Here is a 16,269-nt window from a genome sequence, read left to right on the forward strand (position 1 = left end):
GAACTACTCAGTTCCAATCTGCATTCTTCAAGGTTCAACTGTGTGTGTGTGTGTGTATGTATGTATGTATGTATATATACACAGGTATTATCTCTTGATTAATGCTGTTAATTAATCTCTCGATGTTACCGCGTATATCAAAATCGCATTAATCAAATTTAATAATCAGTGGTAAAAATTACAATTCGTCCATGATCGATTACTGTATTAATTCTTTTTATATGGTAGTACTCTCTTAGGAAAGATAAAAAATGAATGCAAAGTAAATGTTTAATAAATACTTGTAGTAAATAATTTGTAGTAATTGCAATAAATAATGTACCTACAGTATATTATTTACGGCAATTTTTTTTATCAAAAGAAGTTATCAAGAGTCGTTTGAACAGTTTTAGTTTTTTTCTTATCGACATAAATTCTACGATAACAAGCAAAATGACTCTCCAGACCTCAGCAAACAAGGAATAAAACTTAAAGAAAAAACACTGCAAATATAATACATGATGGTACAAATTAAGTGGATATTGAATCCAACAGTTTCTATAGCCGAATATAGAAACTACAAGAGTTTCATGCCGAATATATAGAAAATAAAAGTTTCAGCAGATGCAAGGATAAGCAACCTTATGGGCAACTCATAGTAAAGGTGGAGTAAGCTCCAGATCACTTTCCTTAGTATTTTCCATAATGTAAAGCACATCTCCTAGAGGACATGTATGATAAATAAGCCTTTGACTCTCTATTTCAGTAATACATGATGGTTTATTTATTTTCAGTTACAATCTATAAATTATTAAACAAAGAATAAAAAAAACAACAACTAAACCATACTATACTGACATCGGAGGTTGCAGTATCTCTCAGATATAATTTACTGTCAAATCTCACAAACCTTTACATAACGTGTTAAACCAAACTGACAGCAAAAAACAGTGCAGAATGTCACTTGTTACATATGAATGCACTGCTACTCATGACCTCCAAGCTGTACACTGAATTGTGTAAGAATATTTATATTAAACATTTTGCATGTGTCTGTCAGTTCAGCTGCGAGCTCTGCAGGGTTAAAGGCGCTTTAATCAAAACTCTTGCCGCGTATATCAAGGGATTGCTGCAATTAATTTCGGCGTGTTAATCAAATCCTGCGTTAAGCAAGGGATACTTTTTTTTTTCCCCTTCCACCATTGAAACGCTTATCATACATTAGTCTTATGCAGTGACTAAGAGTTAGATAATAGATTATTTCATAAACCTGTTTTTGAGACTAAACACGGTATTTTTTTAAACTACTTCTTAGGTTTCTGATAAGCAAGGTGATTTCACATTATTATTATTAACATATGATCTCCATGGAGTTGGAGACTCATTGTGGGAGGTACACACAATGCTCATCCAACTCTGCTTTAAACTGATTCAATGTGTTTATGTCTACACCCACAACACACTCAGGCTATGCATTCCACTCACCAACCACTCTCCATGCAAAGGGGCCAACTCACACCCTCCTTATACAGTTTCCAGCAATGGCCTCTTGTTCTCCCCCCCCCCATTCTATGAAAAATTTCTTCCATGTCGACCCAATAACAATCCCTCACTAGCTTATGTGTCAATCATATCCTCCCCCCTTCCTCCTATTCACAAGGCTCTACAACTTATATTCTCTCAATCTGTCTTCATACTCCACATTTAGAAGACCACTGACCACCTTTGTGAATCTTCTCTGGACCCTTTCCAACGTATCCTCGTCACCATGAAAACCCGACAACCAAATCTGTGCACAATAATTTATATGATGCCTGATCAAGGCATTATACAATGCCATCATAACCTCTCTATTTCTGCATGTCAGGGTCCTCTGCATCATTGCCATTATTAAAAGTTTCCACACCAAGTGTATACTTTGCATCCTATCATTGCTTACTAAATCTCAAAAGCCTTACACTTTGCAATATCAAATTGACAGTTCCACTTACCTGCCCATTCATGCTATCTATTCAAGTCTGCTTGTAAGGCTATAACATCCATTGGACTCTTCCAGTTTTCCATCATCTCTAAACAGCTGCATATCACTAGTTAAATCCATCCCAATATCATTAACATACAAATTGAACAACAGTGCCCCCAAAACTGATCCCTGTGGCACACCACTAGTGACCTTTCCCTTTCTGGATACTGCACCCCCCCCCCTCCATATACAACTTTCTGATACCTATCTGACAGCCAAAATCTAAGTGCACTGTATATGCATCTCCCCTGTCTAAGGTATTTGTCACCTTGTTATGGTACATAAGTAAGTTAGTGAAACATGATCTCCCTTTAACAAACCCATTCTGATAACCACAGAGAATAATGCTGTTATCAACCTATTTCTGTTTCCTACTTCTGACCAATCTCTCTCCAGTTCCTTCACAAATCCAGATTTACAGACTGGCCTATAATTTGAAGCTACAGTCTTATCACCACCTTTATGCAGTGAAACAATTTTACCCTCCTTCCACAATTTTACCCTTGGAACCTGTGCTGTTGTAAGACTCTTATTAAACAGGCATGACAATTCCCTGGAACATTTCCTTAAGATGCATGGTGATATGTCATCAAATTCTTCTTATTATTATTATTCGTGACATCTCCAAGGAGTCCGAAGACTCATCATGGGAGGACACCTAAACCTGTCTCAACTACTACACCGAACCTCTACTATGAATCATCTCCATCAACACCATCTACCGCCCACCTCTACCACAACTAGTATTTTTTGTCCGTAAATTGCGTGTGTTCTAAAGGGCCGATTTGTCTGTATGTGGGATGAAAAATCCAAGTAGTTTCCGGGAGAAAAAACCCTGCTACCTACCATATGAGATCGGCTAACTCACCTTCGATTGAAATCGTCCAGATAAAGATTCCTCCCATCGCGACGAGAATCGAACTTAGGCCTATTCCAATCGAAGGGCGCAATGTACCGTCGTTCTTCCAATTGCGCTACAGAGGCGCTTATTGACATCAAGTTTATTTATTTTCTCAAATAAACTCATCCTCTTCTATGTCCTCTACACTTGATTTCGTCATGATTTCCACCTGATCAGGATGAAACACTCTTATAAATTGATCACTGAATACCTTAACAATGTCTTCTGCAGCAGTTACCATTCTACAACTTTCATCCATTAACTTCATCTTACCATGACCATTCTTCCTTCTACTTGCTACATATCTAAAAAAAACTCTTTGGGGTTTTTCTTTGCCTGATTTGCCAATTTCTACTCATTCTCTACGTTTGTTTTCCTTACTGAGTCACTCTCCTCATTGTTCTTTATACTCTTCATGTGACTGATTATTACTATTATTCATCTTGTACTTCCTCCAAAGTACTTTCTTTTTCCAGATTTCATGCTTGAGCTCCACGTTCATCCACATTCAGCCTTTTGGAATTTGGAATACATTCACATATTGATGCTGTTATGTATTTCCTCGCGAATTCCATGCAGCATTTATTTCTTTACTGCTCAACTCCTCATTCCTTGTTATAGCTCCAAGCTGTCTCCTAAGCTTGTCGTAATCACCAGCCTTATAATTCCCCATATGGCTAGCCACAACACATGTGATTACTTCATGATCACTTGCACCAATTGGAGGAAAGTGTGAAACCCCTCTCACAATTATATCCTCTGATAAAATGATAGAATTCTTGATCCTTGCGTACCCTTCTTTATGTGCTGCCAGAGATAGTTATCTCTCAAGAACTTGAGAAATTTATTTTCTTATTCCCAAATATCATTCCTTATTCCCATAATATCAGAAAAGAAGAAAACATCACCCTATCAAAACTAAAAGATAGCTCAAGCAGAAGTCGATTTTTAGAACAGATGTGCTTGAAATTAAAACCCTCCATCTTCCAGAACAGTGGAAAATACTGGGAAGAAGGAAAAGAAACAATGTTATCAATTGCAAAAGACACTCTAGGTTCCAAACCCAAAATAAACAAACAGTGGATAACCAGAAATCATAGCTACCATAGAAGAGAAAAGAGAGGCCAAGATACTTGTAAACCAACAAAACAATGAAGAGAATAGAGAAAAATACAGAGCACTAAAAAATAAAGTTGATAACCTATGCAAAAAAGCCAAAGAAAAATGGTTAGAAGAAAAAACTAAGAAATGCCAAGAAGCATTCCAACAAAACAACCTAAAAGTCTTCCATGGTAATTTCTGTAAGAGAAATTACAAAGGAATTCTCAACAAAAGCAGTAACAATGATAAACAACAAGATGACTGAAACCGGGAATATTGAATATATAAGAAAAATCTGGTCAAACCATTTTAAGACTATCTTCCACCAAGGAAACAAAACTACAATGCCAACAATAGAAGAAAATAATGATCACCCAAAAATTTTACAAGAAGAAGTTAGATACGCAATAAAACAGATGAAAAACAATAAAGCACCAGGCATTGATACTATCCATACTGAACTGTGGTCATATGGAGGCAGCATATCAATAGAATATTTAACAACCCTATTCAATAAAATACTACAAACAGGAGAGATCCCAGATGACTGGAGAACTGGAAAGATCATCCCAATATACAAGAAAGGAGACAAAAGAGACTGCAGAAATTACAGACCAATCAATTTACTCCCTCACACCTATAAAATATTCATAAGAATTATACAAAATAGATTAAAAAATGCCTACGAAGAAATGATAGGCATAGAACAAGCTGGTTTCCAAGGAAACTATTCAACAATAGACCAAATTTTCACATTGCACCAACTAGCAGAGCTCAGCTGGGAAGACCATAAAGAACTATATTGTTGCTTTTTGGACTTTAAACAAGCTTTTGATAACATCAACAGAGAAATCCTTCTTAAAATTCTACTAGAAAAAAGCAATAGACAAATATATAATACAGTTTCTGATAAAATATTACTCTAAGACAAATGCAATAATTAAAAAGGACACACTCACAACAGAACCCATAGAGATCCAAAAAGGAGTAATGCAAGGATGCCCATTATCCCCATGCCTATTCAACATATATCTAGAAGAAGTTGTAAAGAAAGCAATAGACAATGAGCCTGGAATCAATGTCAACGGTTTAAACATAAATAATATCAAATATGCAGATGATCTCGTCCTTCTTGCAAGAACCCCAAATGAACTACAAAAGTTGATCAACAAGCTAAACGAAACCTGTAAAACATATGACATGACAATAAATATACAAAAGACAAAAGTGATGAAAATAGGGAGGAACAGAAATACCATCTCAGCCACCCTAAACAGAGAATAAATAGAACAAGTAGACAACTTCATATACCTTGGACCAAAACTAACAGAAACAATAGATGAACTCAAAACAATCAAACACAGAATAGCGATAGGATGGACCACCATGGGAAAATTACAGAAAATCTGGAAAACAAGATATCTAAACAAGCCAAAATCAAATTATATGATGCAATAATTATACTAACAGTCATCTATGGAGCAGAAGCGTGGACAGTTAAAAAAAGAGAGGAGAAAAAACTGCTGGCATTTGAAATGAAATGCTTAAGAAAAATAAATAGAACAAGTTGGATAGAAAAGAAAACAAACATCACAGTCAGACAAGAACTATTGTATAAAAAGACAATAATAGAAAAAATTAGAAAACAACAACTGAGATGGTTTGCACACACTGTACGCATGGATGCAGACAGACTTCCTGACGTCCTAATCAATACTTTTCCAACTGAAAAAAGAAGACCTGGAAGACCAAGAATTACCTGGCTGAAATTAATAAAGAACATCTCGGGATGCAGAACATATAAGGAACTTTTTCGAACAGCAAGGAATAGAGAAGACTGGAAGATCCTGCTCAAGAGAAGACTCAACCCATCTTAGACTGAAGAGAAGAAGAAGATTCCCAAATGCTATATCTTCATTCCAATCTATACTACCATAATTACCCTTCCTTTGTTCACTAATCTAATTTGTTTATACATTTCTTAATCACCACCCTCCACATTCCTTGCCTATAGCAACATCCAACTAAATATGTCTACCTCTCAACCTCCGTGTTACATCACACTGCCTCATAAACATTGCTACTAATTCCCCCCTGTTATGTCTACCTTATGTGGACTTAATTCCTCTGCTATCATCATCAGCAGCATTCCACATCCCTTCATGCCCTTTCTATCCTCACAAAAAACACGTATACTTCCATTTCTATTCCCATTACAATATCATCTTCATTCAACCATGTTTCACTTATCCCAATGATTTTAGGGCCAATAAACTCAGTCACTGAAACCATTTCATCCCCCCTTATTTCTGATACTTGTGACATTTGTAAACAAACATAGCAGTTCATTTTTAGGTCTATAGCCAATCCTACCCAAGCCATGTGTTGATTGTTATTTCCTGACCTCACCTATCCAATCACCTTTATCTCCACTTACCACTTATATTTGCTCAGTCTCAACTTCCCCAACCACATTGCAATATACTCCATCTTCATACACACATTCATTGCTCCTTTCAACATCCCCCATTTCATCCCCCCTTATTTCTGATACTTGTGACATTTGTAAACAAACATAGCAGTTCATTTTTAGGTCTATAGCCAATCCTACCCAAGCCATGTGTTGATTGTTATTTCCTGACCTCACCTATCCAATCACCTTTATCTCCACTTACCACTTATATTTGCTCAGTCTCAACTTCCCCAACCACATTGCAATATACTCCATCTTCATACACACATTCATTGCTCCTTTCAACATCCACTCTCCCTATACAATGTCTCCCTGTCCATCTGAGCTCCTCCCCATTTCCCTGTTCCTCTTGCATTCTCTCTCTTCATCTCTCACACTACCATTTCCATTGCCAAGCACTTCTGTCTCTTCAGTACCACTCCTGATTTTCCCTTCAACTCTTTCTTCTGATTTCTTGCACGCATCACACACTGTACTTCCAGCAATGCTTTCTCCAGTACACTCACTCCAAAGCCAATTAAATGCAACCCATCATGCCTGTATAATTTCATTCTTCCCTCAAACATGTCATACATCCACAAACTGCATACTTCCTTCTCCTCATACAGCTCCGCTAGCATACCATTCATGATTTTGGCTCTCCATTGCAACTTATCATCGTCATACCTCAGCAACACACTGACAACCTTTCCTACTATACTCTTATCTTTCAATCTTCTCAATAGTCTCCTGATATTCGTCCTCACATCCTTCTCATGTCCACTTAGATCATTCATCCCCACAATCGCAACTAACTCTCTTGCTCATTTCTTCCTCATGTGCAACACCTTAATTATTCTACTTCTCTCACCTGGATAGCAGACCTTATGGACTCTCTCAGTAATGTGAGTGATGAAAATTGTCTACAGTAAGTCATTTACTCTGGTCACATAAAATATAAATTTGCAATATTAAATATATTTATTATAAAATAATAAATTTTCGATATAGATATTGAAAATTTATTATGTGGGCTTATTGTTATTACATGGACCTCCATGGAATCCAAAGATTCATCATAGGAAGCAAACTTAACCATCATTAACACATTACCTATCACACATCTCCTTAAACTCGTTCACTGACAAAGCACTCGTATTACAACACATTCTCATTTACTACCCTCTCTCTTCAAAAAAATTTAGTCCTCATATCCCTACTAACCACACTCTAACCCAACTTCTCTCTAATCCCATTGAAAAATATCTTCATTATCTATTCTTTAAAACCACTTTAGTAATTTACATTTCTATCATATCCTCTCTTTTCTGCCTGTCAGCTAAATTTTGGAACCATACATCTTCAGTCTTTTTCTCATTTATATTTTTTTTTGATAGATTTTTGTCAGTTTTGTCCTGAGTTTATTTGTGTGTCTTCTATTTCTTCTTAATTATGTAGTTACTTATTATCTAGACCAGTGATGGCGAACCTTTTTACCCAGGTGTGTCAAACTTATTTTTTTTTTTAAATATTGACGTTGTTGATGTGCCACTTGCATACATGCATTATAAATGTAACTACATAATCATTGATGGTGACTTATACATATCATATTAGGCTATTTATTTAATAGGACATTGATATAAAATCTATGAATTCATAATATACAATTAATTTAATAAACTGAAATTACAAACTTACATTACATTAAATGACTTTTCTGTTGCTGACTATTGGTAGACAGCTAGTAAGTCTAAGGAATGTGGCTGGTCTTTGGTGGAGCAGATAAGGGATGCCATTTTTACCTGGTCTGTAAGTGGTTGTAAGGTTGTATTTCCTTAGGATTTTTGTCAATTTTGTCCTGAGTTTACTTGTTTGTGTCTTCTATTTCTTCTTAATTTTAAGAATTTAAATGAAAATACTCATATAGCCATTCCCATTTGTTTGTTTTGTGTTTTGGACACAGCTTAATGGAATGGATAGAATTTAGATTCTTGGTGGTGTGTGTGTGTGTGTGTGTGTGATGCATAGCAAATGCAATTTCTTATAGAAAAATTATTCATTTATAAATACACAAAAATATAAAATTTACTGACAGGAATTTGTTATTTTGAATAAGCATTATTAAGGATAATAAAACATTAAAAATATTTTTGGTCAACTGTCTCTCAGAAAATTAGTTAAGCGCCAAGAGTTAGAGAGGGATAGTTAATAAAGGTAATGTGGAATTCCTGCATGGTAATCTAAATAGACTGAAGTTTGGAGAAAGGATGATGCCTAAAAATATAATTATTAAGATTACTAAGCTATGTATAACATATATGGAACTGGACTGGAAAAAAAAAAAAAAAACTGAAGAGACTAGGGATTTGGGAAGGGGGAGGTACAGTAGTAGGCAGAGAGATGAAGTTCAGAGGATATACTGCAAAAGTTGGAAAAATAGCTGTAAAGATCAAAGAGATGTTAAGAAACTGACAAGTAAGATGATAGTTATTATATCTCATCTGGAATACTTTATAAGATTTGGACACTTTCATTTCTTCAAGATGAGAAGGTGATGGAAAATATCTAGAGGTGAGCAATCAAAAATGATGACTGAAAATGGAGTATGTCTAGATCAGTGATGGCGAACCTATGACACGTGTGTTAGCGCTGACACACTTGAGGGTTTCAGGTGACACACCTTGGATGTTGAAAAATATTGGTATTCTGATGAAAAAACTGCGATAGATCGTGTAAGATTGCTCTCAGTTAAGGCGAAGTAGGTTTGTTCATTGAAAGAACTTTCTACCAGTAGTCAACAACAGAAAAGTCATTAAATGTAATGTAAGTTTGTAATTTCAGTTTATTAAATTAATTGTATATTATGAATTCATAGATTTTATATCAATGTCCTATTAAATAAATAGCCTAATATGATATGTATAAGTCACCGTCTATGATTATGTAGTTACATTTATAATGCATGTATGCAAGTGGCACATCAACAACGTCAATATTTAAAAAAAAAAATAAGTTTGACACACCTGGTTAAAAAGGTTCGCCATCACTGGTCTAGATAATAAGTACCTCTAGATGAGAAAAAGACTGAAGATGTATGGTTCCAAAATTTAGCTGACAGGCAGAAAAGAGAGGATATGATAGAAATGAATAGATAATGAAGACATTTTTCAATGGCATGAGAGAGAAGTTGGGTTAGAGTGTGGTTAGTAGGGATATGAGGACTAAATTTTTTGGGGAGAGAGAGAGAGAGTAGTAAATGAGAATGTGTGGTAATATGAGTGCTTTATCAGTGAACGAGTTTAAGGAGATGTGTGATAGGTAATGTGTGAATGATGGTTAAGTTTGCTTCCTATGATGAATCTTTGGATTCCATGGAGAAGTCCATGTAATAACAATAAGTTGTTATTACATGGACTTGTCCTACTATGGCCAAACAGGCAGGAGAGCTAATATTAGAATTTCTGAACACAAGAACTACATCTGGTTTTACCATTACAGCCACTCAGGACTTGCTGATTATTCTTTGGACACCCATCACAGGATACACTGGAAGTAGTTCTCTCTATTACACCCCAACAAATACACATATGAGAGGCATTCCTCGAATCTGCCTCAGCCCTGAAAAACTTTCCAAACCTCAACAAATTTGGGTGTATGAGAGTGTCCCAAATTTGGGAAGCACTCATCCTCAGATCTTCAGCCAACTGCCAAGACCACCCAATCTGGTCCACTAGGGGGGGGGGTTGCCATTTAGGACTGACTTTGGTTGCCTTCAGCTCCTGTGTTAATGCCTGTGTGCATGCATATCATTGTTTTTGTGATCCCTGATGATGGCAATATAATGTTGCTGAAATATAGGAAAGTATTAATTAAAGTTATTATAATTAATAACTTGAATTAATATACTTTAGTATACATTTTTATTTCCTGAAAAATAATAAGCTTATACTTTGGTTACTCATAACTATCTACCAGAAAGGGATTTTTGTCATTTTATAGATATCATTCCAGGCTTGTATTCTACTTTCATCTCTTTATCTAATTAGTAATTATTTATTGTATTTTTTTCCTTTTTACTTTGTTTTACACTGTTCTTCTTTTCTTTTACCATTGATTCTATTTTTTTTTATGACTCATACCCATAAAAGGTTGTAAACCTATAGAACAGTAGTTTGTGAATGGGAAATTGTTTTTTCTGTTTGTATTAGCTTTTTGTTAGCCTGGTTGGCCAAGTGGTTAGTATATCCACTCTCCAGCCGAAAGGCTGCGGGTTCAAATCCCTCCATGAGCATGGATGTTTGTGATTGTCTTTGAAAATACTAGTGGTGGGCAGTAGATGCCGTTGGTGTAGTTGCTGTAAGTTGTAGATGGTCGAGGCAGAGAGTTGTAGAGTAGGTTCCATCGCTCGATGAGTCTTTGTACTCCCTGGAGGTGTCACATTATAATAGTAATAGTCATGTAATTGATAAGAGTGCAGTTAGGAGTGTGAGAGCTAGATATTCTCTGTTTAAAGAGAGTGAATGATTGAATGAGATCGATTGCCATTGGGAATGTTCAGTTCCATGTCTGGGAACATAGTTTAAGGAGAGGTATGATAAGTGGTGTGTTGGCTGAGTGCCCACTCTCATCGAATCTTTTGACCCCCCCCCCACCAGAGATATCTCATATAATAGTAATATACTTAAATATAAAGATCCAACAGGCTTCATTTCGGCGATATTAAGAGGATATTAGATCCCACATTGTTTTAAAACTGAATAAGAAACTCAAAAATTGGAATCGGAGAGTTTCATGCCGAATATAGTAAACTATAAAAATATCAGCGATTACTAGCGTGAGCTAATGCAAGTAGTCCTAGTGCGTAGTACAATACCGGGCAACTCGTTGCAAAGGTGGGTAAAGTTCTGATTGCTATTCTTGGTATTTTCCATAATGTAAAAACACATTTCCTAGGAAATGTATGCTGTTATTACATTATGGTGGGAGGTCACTACCCAGACCAGTTTCAGCCTTTTTTGAGGCTTCATCAGTGAGTAGCTAGCCCAATTTAATAATACTCTTTGCAACAAGTTGCCCAGTATTGTACTACGTACTAGGACTACTTGCATTAGCTCACGCTAGTAATCGCTGATGTTTTTATAGTTTACTATATTCGGCATGAAACTCTCTGATTCCAATCTTTGAGTTTCTTATTCGGTTTTAAAACAATGTGGGATCTAATATCCCCTTAATTTAAATAAGTAATAACAGATTATTTAACTTTTGAAATATTTATAGAATCACCTGTAACCTTACTAATTCTTTGATTATTTATAACTGAATCATTTTTTCTTGTTGGGTTTGAAATAGTTCCATTTCCTTTGTTATTGAAAGATAAATATTATTATTGAAAAAAATATTTGTATATTTCTTTTTTTTTTTCTTCAGGAATTATGGAAAATAACTTATTTGCCCTAGAGCTGCAACAAATATGTGGAAGCACAGCCTGGGGAAAATGGGAGAAGCAGCTTTGGAACATGTAAAATAACTAAGACTAGGAAAAAAAAAGTGGGGAGGAAATGTTGAATTGAATCTGTTTAGTACCAGAAATGATTTCAATAATTCTTTCAATATTTGTATTCAATATTTTATTTCAGTATGAAATAAAACTATAAATTGAATAAGCTCATATTACATAAATTGCATATATGGTGATGTTAAGTATTGAACAGACTATTTTTGTATTTTTGGAGATCAACCATAATTGTGTTATAATTGATTTTACTATTCTTGTTAATAACATCAGGAGCTGACAACTTTAACAGACTAGCCATTACTTATGCTGGCAAACACATGATACAATCATAAATTGCTAAGTTGTTGGGACCATCCATTATACTAAACATTTCAGTTTTAAAAAAATTATAATTAATTAGTTAATTGCAACATATATTCAAGCAGAATGGGTAATGATCTGTGATGTTCTTTGGGTATCTACTAGTAGATTAACATTAAGATAAACAGTTTGACCAACACAAGTTATATATTTCAGTAATCTGTATTGCAGTACAAAAGTAATCTGATGCTTTGGTCCTTAACTTGGCAGGTGATTAAACCTAGAATTTATTTTATCTTTGGAATTACATTATTTAGAATCCGAATCCAGCAACGAAGTATTAAGATTTCATCAGTTAATTTTTGGGAAATAACACAACTGCTGCACTATCATAAGTCATGCTTCTACAAAAACAAGTAACTTTATTATGGCGTGAGAAAAATATCTCATTAAAACTAATTTGCAGTGAAATCATTTCAGTGAGATAAGGTGCTATCATTTGTACTATCACTTTATTTTATCATTTTATTTAAAAAAAAATATGATATTCACAGAAAATGTCTTTCTAGCTATATATATTTTCTGTTTAATTTATTTACAAATAAATGCAGTATAGCACAGATGATAGGTATTACTTGTTTGCTGATGTTTGCTGCCATGTGATAACATGAGAAATTAATTTAGTTTAATCCTTTATCCAAGTGTAAGCAAACAAAGTTTTCACCTGAAGTATCTTCAGGACTGAGGCAACTTGTGGCAAAGGTGGACCAAGCTCTAATCACTCCTTGTCTTAGTATCTCCCATAATGCAAAGCACATCTCCTTGTGGATATGCATTAAGGGAAGGGCCACTACCCAGACCGGTTTCAACCTTTATTGAATGTTCAAGTACAGGTCAAACTCCAAAAACTCAGCATTGTTCCCCTCAGTAACAGGCTCACCCTGCCTCTGAGAAGAACTCTCAGCGTCGGCTCTACCCTGTGGCAGGCTCAACCCACCACCGAGCAGAGCCGCTCATTTGCTCATTCACTCATATATCATCTGAGGGTAACAGCAACAGCCGTGCTTCAGTTAAATTCACAGGCTACAGCATTGCCATTCATTATCCCCCACCTGGCTGACAGCAACAGCTGAGACTCAGTTAAAACTTCATGGGCTACAGCATTGCCATTCATCACCCAAGCTTCCAACCGGTTTCGACCTTTATTGAGGTCTCGTCAGTGGGAGCCAGACCCAGAGGTGGTGATACTAAGGTGGGAGCAATGGAGAAGTCATATTTACCTATAGTTGCCAAAAGGTGTATCACCTTATTATTAAATTACTCTGGATTTAGAAAAAGATGTTGGAAGTTTTTTTTTTTTTTTCCCCATTTGGTTAGACTATAATAAATTTAGTTTAATCCTTTATCCAAGTGTAAGCAAACAAAGTTTGCACATGAAGTGTCTTCAGGACTGAGGCAACTCATGGTAAAGGTTTATAATGATAAAGGTATAAAAGACGTTAAAAAAAAAAAAGCGGGTAATAAGACGTAAAGGTGTTGGACATGTATAATGCATGGTATTATACATGTCCACAAGGAGATGTGTTTTGCATTATGGGAGATACTAAGACAAGGAGCGATGAGAGCTTGGTCCAGCTTTACCACGAGTTGCCTCAGTCCTGAAGATACTTTGTTTGCTTACACTTGGATAAAGGATTAAACTAAATTTATTATAGTCTAGCCAAGTGGGGGAAAAAAAATTCCATCTTTCTCTAAATCCAGAGTAATTTAATAATAAGGTGAGACACCTTTTGGCAACTCATATAGGTAAATATGACTTCTCCATTGCTTCCACCTTGGTATCACCCTCTGGATCTGGCTGCCACTGACGAGACCTCAATAAAGGTCGAAACCGGTCTGGGTAGTGACCTTTCCCTTAATGCATAGTATTATACATGTCCGCAAGGAGATGTGCTTTGCATTATGGGAAATACTAAGACAAGGAGTGATGAGAGCTTGGTCCACCTTTACCATGAGTTGCCTCCGTCCTGAAGATACTTCAGGCAAACTTTGTTTGCTTACACTTGGATAATGGATTAAACTAAATTTATTATAGTCTAACCAAGTGGGGGGGGGGAGAAACTTCCAATGAGAAATTAATTCATGAGTGAAAATCATACCAGGTGAAAACTGCTTTGAGACTTCTGATGTGTGAATATATAGTATTCCTACTTGAGTACTATTTTACTGATTTTTGTTGTTTTCATGTTATGTCAGCAAATGTAACTGTTCTTGGCCAAGTTAATTACAACTTAGCTGGGTTTTGTGAGTTTTTATTTGTTCCTCTTATATTCTCACATCTGGCATCTCTTTATTGTTGTTTGTTGCTCTTATGTAAAGGATGTTCTTAATAATAAGAGCATCGTCAAATACTTGATGTGTATCCCTAAGAAGTATACAGAATGTTTGATAGTACTACATGAAAATTTTACATTATTACTAACTTCCCATCAACAATTCTCCTCCAAATTAGTCTGTTATCTGATTGCATCAATACACCAAGATCTTGGCCTTCCTATGGTTCTTTTTCATGCCATTTGGCATCAAACACCTACTTTGCTAATCTTTCATGTCCCATTCTGTTTAGGGACTATGTAACCTGAGATTAGCTCAGTTCACACATTCCTGACAGCATTGTGTTCCTTCCTAAAATCTTGCTTTTAAATATGATTCCACCATCCATTCACCCTCTACCATTTTTCTTAGAACACTCTTATTTGTGGTTCCCAGTTTTATTCTTAATCCAACTCTCTTATATCCATAAGTTAAAATTGGTTTGTTCACTGTCTTGTATATTGCTAGTTGAGTGTTTTGACTGATTTCTCTCTTATTCCAAGTAAATTTATTCAGTTGACTCTCCTCCATACCAGCTTGGCTTATTCTATTTTTTTCTCTCTCTCTCACCATATTTAATTTTGCAATATTCACAAACATTGTTCCCAAACAGCAGTTACTCATCCAATAGGTTTCTTCATTCAGAATGCAACTGATGTTTTCAGTGTCCCTGTGTCTCCCCCCCCCCATTTTCATAATCTTTGTTTTTTTATTGCTGATTTTTATATCATATTTGTTACAGCTGTTCATTAATTTAGTTAAGGAATCCTGCACACTTCTGAGATTTATTTACAAGTATGACATCATTCTGCATAAAGTTGGAGCTGGGTTGAATACTGTATGTATAATGCTAGTTATGATTAGGAACATGAGAGCTTGTTACAGAAAAGTGTGTTTGGTTAGTAGTGATGTTGAATAGTGGAATCTTGTAAGCATGCTGACCAGGTTAAAAGAGTACTGTTTGTCCCCTTCGACAAATGATTTTTTAAAGCAGATAAGCCCATTTGCTTCTGTCAACAGTTTGAAAACAGTTACCTAGAAAGTGTCTCTGGTCATTGATTAGAAATTATTAATGTGCCCCAGGAACATTGGCACAGGGCTGCATAGCCACCTGAAGGTGGTCATTTTACAATAATTTTAAAAAATGAAGTTAATCCTAAACTTTTTATTAAACCAAAGTAGACTTTTCTTTTTAGCGTGATTTTTATTTTAATTTAATTTATTTATTTAGAAAACCTATAGAAGCTGGTCAATATTTTATCATTGCAAGATTATTAGTCTGCACTGACAAAAATACACAAGGATACTATTATTACATGTTTCTAATAGCATTTGCTACTGTTTTTGCAGAGGTGCAATTAATATAATAATTTGGAGTGGGGGGGGGGGGGGGAATGACATGCTTTTTTATTTGTTGACTACAGGTTAGATAATCTGGGAACCCTGCTGTAGAGATCCAACATGGTACTTTTCAGGCTTCAGAGAACAATAAAATTCACTTCTCCCACAACTTTCACGAATTGATGCTATAGTAGGAACAACAACAGTTCGAGATTCCTGCCTACTAACTTGGAACCAGCTCAAAATAAAAAAAAAAAATTCTGACTAGAATAACCTGTTAT

General features: G+C 35.5%; 1 protein-coding gene across 1 annotated transcript in view; it reads left to right on the forward strand.

Moving 5' to 3' along the window:
- Positions 1 to 12,127, forward strand: part of LOC150108963 (methyltransferase-like protein 22) — a 158,070-nt gene extending 145,943 nt beyond the window's left edge. Inside the window, exon 9 of the mRNA XM_090404617.1 lies at positions 11,887 to 12,127. Within this exon, the coding sequence (XP_090260743.1) occupies positions 11,887 to 11,916 (30 nt within the window). The 3' untranslated portion in view covers positions 11,917 to 12,127. The remainder of the gene's footprint in view (positions 1 to 11,886) is intronic.
- Positions 12,128 to 16,269: the final 4,142 nt, after the last annotated feature.

This window comes from Typopeltis vanoorti, chromosome 2 (assembly GCF_054136105.1).
Source record: "Typopeltis vanoorti isolate ZY-2024b chromosome 2, IOZ_Tvanoo_1.0, whole genome shotgun sequence".
Classification (NCBI taxonomy): Eukaryota; Metazoa; Arthropoda; class Arachnida; order Uropygi; family Thelyphonidae; genus Typopeltis; species Typopeltis vanoorti.